This window comes from Cibotium barometz, chromosome 1, assembly GCF_041138505.1.
Source record: "Cibotium barometz isolate CiBa-2024 chromosome 1, ASM4113850v1, whole genome shotgun sequence".
Classification (NCBI taxonomy): domain Eukaryota; kingdom Viridiplantae; phylum Streptophyta; class Polypodiopsida; order Cyatheales; family Cibotiaceae; genus Cibotium; species Cibotium barometz.
Window position 1 is genome coordinate 23,169,762 of NC_141046.1, and position 6,429 is coordinate 23,176,190.

General features: G+C 42.2%; 1 protein-coding gene across 1 annotated transcript; it reads left to right on the plus strand.

The window, feature by feature from the left end:
* The first annotated feature begins 4,715 nt into the window (after window positions 1-4,715).
* LOC147641751 (expansin-A1-like) lies at window positions 4,716-6,081 on the plus strand. Its single transcript, XM_086799128.1, has 2 exons — window positions 4,716-5,029; window positions 5,125-6,081. Exons 1-2 carry the CDS (start codon window positions 4,879-4,881, stop codon window positions 5,748-5,750), a joined length of 777 nt encoding a protein of 258 aa, XP_086655254.1. The 5' UTR covers window positions 4,716-4,878; the 3' UTR covers window positions 5,751-6,081.
* The last annotated feature ends 348 nt before the right edge of the window (window positions 6,082-6,429 follow it).

Below are 6,429 nucleotides of genomic sequence, written 5' to 3' on the forward strand. Positions count from 1 at the left end.
ATTGATTGAAATGGATGGGGTTTAGCAAGTTCTTTTTCCAACCCCTATCTATATAGGGATTGACAATGAGAAACATTTCATACTTGAATGTAGTTTATCTTCGTGCTTTTTAGCAAGAGTAGATCAAAGCAACCTAGAGTCTTCTAGGTTGCACTGCAACACCAATGTAACACAACAAAGTGGGGGTTTCAACTCTCTAATGTGAGTAGTACTCCCTTTTTCTTTCTATAAATAAAGTGAAACTTTTGACTTTTTATGACATAGAAATTTTGATAGAGTGATATTCTTCACAGAGTAATTGATGAGGAAGTCAGACAAGAAGGATCATGTGATAAAAACATTGTCCTAGATATTGAAGCAGAGACTATATTCCAAGAACCAATATCAGCATTCCAAATATTTCAGACTCTTCCCAATACTGAAGTTAGTGGAAGAATTTGAATACAAGGGTAAAGTGACTGATCTACCCAAGCTTTGTGTCAGGAATTCTATTTATGAATTGATAAATGGAAAAGGGATGGAGGGAATGGAACAGAAGTACGATGTAAATGCATGGACAAAACCACAGACATAAACCAGATCCAACAAAACATTTATTCTAAAAAAAAGTTTTTGTGGTGGTACCTATCAGTGTATGAAGAATGAAAGATGTTTGTTCCTTTCTCGTTCAAAGGTTCCAAATAAACTTTATTTGAAAAGGGCAATTATTGAAGTCTCCTCCTAAGGGCTCTTTGGCAATGGGTAGTTTTGGGAACTTGGAGTGCTTCTTTTGTAAGTATGTTCCTATGTGTGTGGGGATATGCTCAATGTGTGTATACTACTTTAATCCCAAAGACTCTTCCCATAGCAAACTATTTATACAGCGGGGGATGCATGCACATGAGGTACCAAAGGGGATGTGTAAAGCAGCTTTGAGAAACACAAAAGACCTTGTCGCTCAAGTAGTTAGCATGGACCCCAATGTAGGTTTGAGAAAGATTTAAATGATTATTGCTCTAGGGAATTAATTTTGAAAGCATTTATAGATGAAGATAGAAACGTGAGAGAACACATGTCTGAGAAAGAGTTTTCTGAGATGGCACAAGAGCTGCAACTTGCAAGGATTGTTGAAGCTTAGCAAGTAAGTGATTCCTAGTACTTTTATGTATCATAGTTGGAAATGTCAAAACACGGTGTTTATAGATATATTTGTTATGTAGGCTAAAGCAAATGGCCATGCAGAGTCAAAAAACTAATCAACCACAAGCTGAAGGAATAGAAGCAATCTTGGAACTGAAGAGAAAAGGCCATTTTGCATTCTTCCACGGCAGTCGTTTCCTCTTACAAGCTCAAAATTTGGATGAGAGATGTTTTATATTTAAGATGTCAACAACAGAATCAGGCTCAGGGGTGTACATTGTGCATCAAATGGATGCTGATGGTGGTGATTTGCGACACTCTTGGGTTTTCTTTGATCACATTCATATAATTGAGGGATGGCATACGATGACCGCACATGTGTATGACCCCTTGTGAGTAGTTCCATTTTTAGCAACCTTCATTGATCAATAGTTTCCTTGCACACTTCTCTCATTTTTTTTTCAGTGTCCAAATAGTTCTCTTGCACACTTATCTCATATTTTATTTTTATTTTTAGTATCCAAGAGTTGTAAACAATTGCCACATGTGAGTTCAAGGAAGAAGATGAAGAGGCACAGGTCTTATTCTAGGAGAATCTAGAATCAAAACATGGGAGTTGGATAGCAGGAGAGGGTTATAAGCACAAAATTAGTCTTTATGATGCTTGTGCCATAGATCTGATAAATGCAATCGTGCAATGCACTCGACAACTATCTTTCACATGGAGGGAAAATACATTGGTAGTGGACCTGATCTTCAAATGCTAATAGATAGAACTTTGTTAAGGAAAAAGACCCGCCCATCTCTTGGAGCCACTTCTTGGTGATGCAATGATGGGAACTCCAATGTTTATAGATAGGATAAAATTCAAGGGGGAGAAGAAGACTATTCAAGAAAAGAGTCCTCTTCACTAAGGAGAAGAGGAAAATGTAGCGAATTGTAGTCATAGACCAAAATTTATCTATGTGTGATCGGGTGGACTCTGTAAAGGCAAAGGATGCAACGATAGACTTAGAGCATGATACAGACTAGTGGAAATGGAAAAAGAAATTCATGATACAAAGTGGGCTATTAGGAGAGTTCCAAAGATAAGTAGGGTAAAGTGCCATCATTGGGCAAAGGGTCGTCCCTCGTAAATGTGATGTGTAGTTGTGAGGTGGGGATATCGCTCCTTGTTTTTCAAGTGACTTTCAGTTGTCACAATGGAAAAAAGATAAGATGTGCTATTTCTGCAATACTGATATGAGACATACATGGAAGATTCAATTAACAGTAGTTTTGTATCCACCCCCTAGTGTTTCTGATGTATGACCCATTGCAAAGGCACCTCCTTAAAAATTGGGGAAGCACAAAAGCTTATTCGTGTAGGTTTTGATATTGGTATTTCACTTGAGGATCTCCCAACATCCATAACTTCACACAGTAACATTGACCTTCTTGGGGGTAAAAGCCATAAGTTTCCCTATAGAAGAGGTATATCAACAAGCTGCATTTGAACAGATTCAACAAGCATCGGACATGAAAGAAAATATTGTTGGCAGAGTCGTATACACGGCGGTGTCAAAGAAATGTTTTATCTGAAAACAAAGGATGCTGATGAGAAGGGGATGCCACCATTTGAAGTGGTGCATTTATGGAAAGGGTAAACAACAAGAAGACATATCTTTCTTGCAAGCATATATATTTTATGTTTTTGATGGTATTTTATGCCACCATTTGAAGTGATAATACAGAAGCAACCCTCTTGTTCATGTGGTGCATTTATGGAAAGGGTAAACAACAAGAAGACATATCTTTCTTGCAAGCATATATATTTTATGTTTTTGATGGTACTTGGGCAAGATGCACGAATAACAATATGCACATCCATCAAGTAAAAAATAGCTCAACATGTTTTGAAGGACATGCCTCACAAAAGCTGCAAGGAGCTACCCTTCCACTTCACATCATTAGGCCAGAGTTCCTTTGCCTCCTTTTATGTTGTACTCCTTTTTGGTAGACCAGGAATACCTAGTATAGCACTATTTTATAATCCAGTAGAAATACTAGCATAGACATCTCCATGTGGTAGAAATTTTAACTTTTTGAAGTTATCATGAAATGCCATGTGTTTCAGATTCTCCTAAAAACTAGCACTATAATGTTACTTGTTCTTGCCTCAATATTACCACTGGTATATTTTTTATGTTGTATTATTTTTAAATTGCTTGTTAATTCATGATCAACTTGTTATTTAATGTCAGTAAATATAGGTAGTTTAGTATTCCTTTATGATTAATTACTACATTTGTACATATCCATACACCTTTTGGCTCACTCTTGCTCACTCACGCACTGGTAAGTTGTCAATAATCCAATCTTCTCGCTAACTCATGCTCGCTCCACAGACACACCCCAGGTCAAGCAACTTACATATAACAGGGAAGGATCATTGACTTTGTGTTATGTGCATGCCAAAATGACTTCTTTATAGAGTTGTCTTTTGAATGGTGTACCATGTGCCCAACTCCTAACCGTCGGGGACAGCGGGCCATGCCACTAGTTTTTTTTTTAAGGACAAGACTGACTATCAAAAACTAACTATCAAAAAGCAACCTTGTAGTAAGTGCTAGGGATATGATGTTTAGTAGGTCGTCACATCAAGTCAACATTTTCCAACGTGATTGAAAATTCATGTCCACAAGTAATAACTTCACGAATTCAATCCTCCACTCGTTGGAGTGGGATTAAGTTTAACAATCCTCGCAATAAGAAAGAAAAGAAACAAACACGGTTTTTTTTTTTAAGGACAAGACTGACTATCAAAAAGCAACCTTGTAGTAAGTGCTAGGGATATGCTGTTTAGTAGGCCGTCATCAAGTCAACATTTTCCAACGTGATTGAAAATTCATGTCCACAAGTAATAACTTCACGAATTCAATCCTCCACTCATTGGAGTGGGATTAAGTGAAACAATCCTCGCAATAAGAAAGAAAAGAAACAAACACGGTTGTAATGGAGTGGTTAAAGCGGACGAAGTCCCTAGTGGTGGTGCACGTTCAATTCGTGCTATCTACGGTGTTGCGAGTCCATGTAAGTGGAGTTAAGTAGTGTATATAAAACCGGTGTTTCTCGCCCAAAAAAAAATTTAAAGAAAAGAAAGTTTCGTGTCTACATAAATCAACCTTGTTAAACCTTGGGAGAACATGCTCTCATTACAGCTATCTTTTATGCAAAAGCTGATTGTTGCCAAAGGGTACCTGTACGAGTCCAGAATCACATGCAGGGTCCTTGGGGGGGCGGGGGAGTTAGGAGGGGTGGTACTGTCGACGGAGCTTGGAGGTTGGCTGAAGGTCGCGGACATGTCATGAAGTCCTGCTAGATCATGCGATGCATTGCAACCGACATGTAGCCCACGACCATGTGCTTCTGTGGGTGGGCCCTGTGGACCGGAAGGAGTTCATGAAAATGCGCAGGACGAGGAACGAAAGGGGCGACGTTAACTGCTCCAGGCTGCTTTCCGCCTTCAATAGTATCCATGTGGCATGTTATACCTCCTCCTGAGTCCTGAGCGCAGCTTGGGCCCCACTTCTTCCCTGCAGCAGCATGATCCGGTCGGTCGGATGGACTGATCACTGCTCGTTCCCAAGTCCTCCTCAAGGGTCCTCTTCCTGCTTCGTTATATATATATGTACCATAGCCGCCCCCCTCGAATCGACGAGCTCACCAGTCGCCCGACACATCTCTTTCCTGCACAAATTCGGTCCCTAGCCGGATTAAATGGCTACCCTGCTTCTCCTCCTCCTGAGTTATTTGATCCTCGCTCCACCCGCACTGGCTTCCTACTACGGCGGCGCTGGATCGCAGCAAAGCGGTTGGAGCAACGCGCACGCCACCTTCTACGGTGGAAGCGACGCCTCCGGCACCATGGGTGCGTATAAAGGAGTTATTTCCATTTGGTAATTTTTACAAGCTTTGCGTGATAGATAGCATTCGTATATCATCTGAAGTCAATCCCGTGTCCAGGCGGCGCTTGCGGCTACGGGGATCTCTACTCCTCCGGCTACGGCACCAACACCGCGGCCCTGAGCACGGCGCTCTTCAATGCTGGGCTGAGTTGCGGCGCCTGCTTTGAGATCAAGTGCGACGCGGCCGCCGACCCCAAGTGGTGCCTCAGCGACGCCTCTGTCGTGGTCACTGCCACCAACTTCTGCCCGCCGAACAACGCGCTGCCCAACACAGCGGGCGGCTGGTGCAATCCCCCGCTGCAGCACTTCGATATGGCGCAGCCTGCCTTCGAGAAGATCGGGGTCTACAGAGGCGGCATTGTGCCCGTGCTGTACCGAAGGGTCCCCTGCGTTAAGGTGGGTGGCATCCGCTTCACGATGAATGGCCACTCCTACTTCAACCTGGTCCTGGTGACCAACGTGGGCGGCGCCGGAGACATCCACGCCGTCTCTATCAAGGGATCCAGGACCGGTTGGCAACCCATGAGCAGGAACTGGGGCCAGAACTGGCAGAGTAATGCCCATCTAGACGGCCAGAGCTTGTCCTTCCAGATCACTAGTAGTGATGGCAGGACGCTGAGTTCCTACGACGTCGTCCCAGGCGACTGGCATTTCGGCCAGACCTTCAGCGGCGAGCAGTTCTAGATCAGTGATGAAGATGTGTCTTCCGGCATCCCTATTCGTGCTGTGGCAGCTAGATTAAGCTGCCCGCGGTCCGTTAGGACTAGGTTCCCTTCCCTTCTATGTGGAGTTCCTTAACCATTCCTTTAAAATAATGCGTAGGTAGGAATAGAAATTTGAGGATATTTTTAAATTTTTATGTATAATTTAGAATTCACTTTGCTTCGCTAGATCTCTTCTCGAGATTTGTTTTGACTCCGTTTTAGCCGTTAGATTTTCTGGCCAGCTCGGGACTCCAATCCAATGCTATACGTTTTTGGGTATTTTGGACGTACATAATTTTGGATATTTTGGATGTAAGAAATTTTTTTATGAATTATATTTAAAAGTTACATGTAAATAGTGAAATACTTGCAAGTCTCATCTGTTTTCTCATTTTACGGTATCTTTACCCCGTTAATTGACAACACTAGAATTAGACACACTCCATGGGTGACCTTAGCTACCTAGGAAATCCATGAGATGCAAACACGTTTCCAATCAATTGCTTTCACCAAGAGGCGTTCATCGGTGTGATGGTGGGAATTCATATTGTAAATTGTAATTGAAAAGCGTGTTGAGCACACATTTGCACACTTAAGGGCTGTGGGTAGCGTAAAAAGTTAAGTTTGCACCTCAAGAGCGGTAAAATACACCCGGAGAG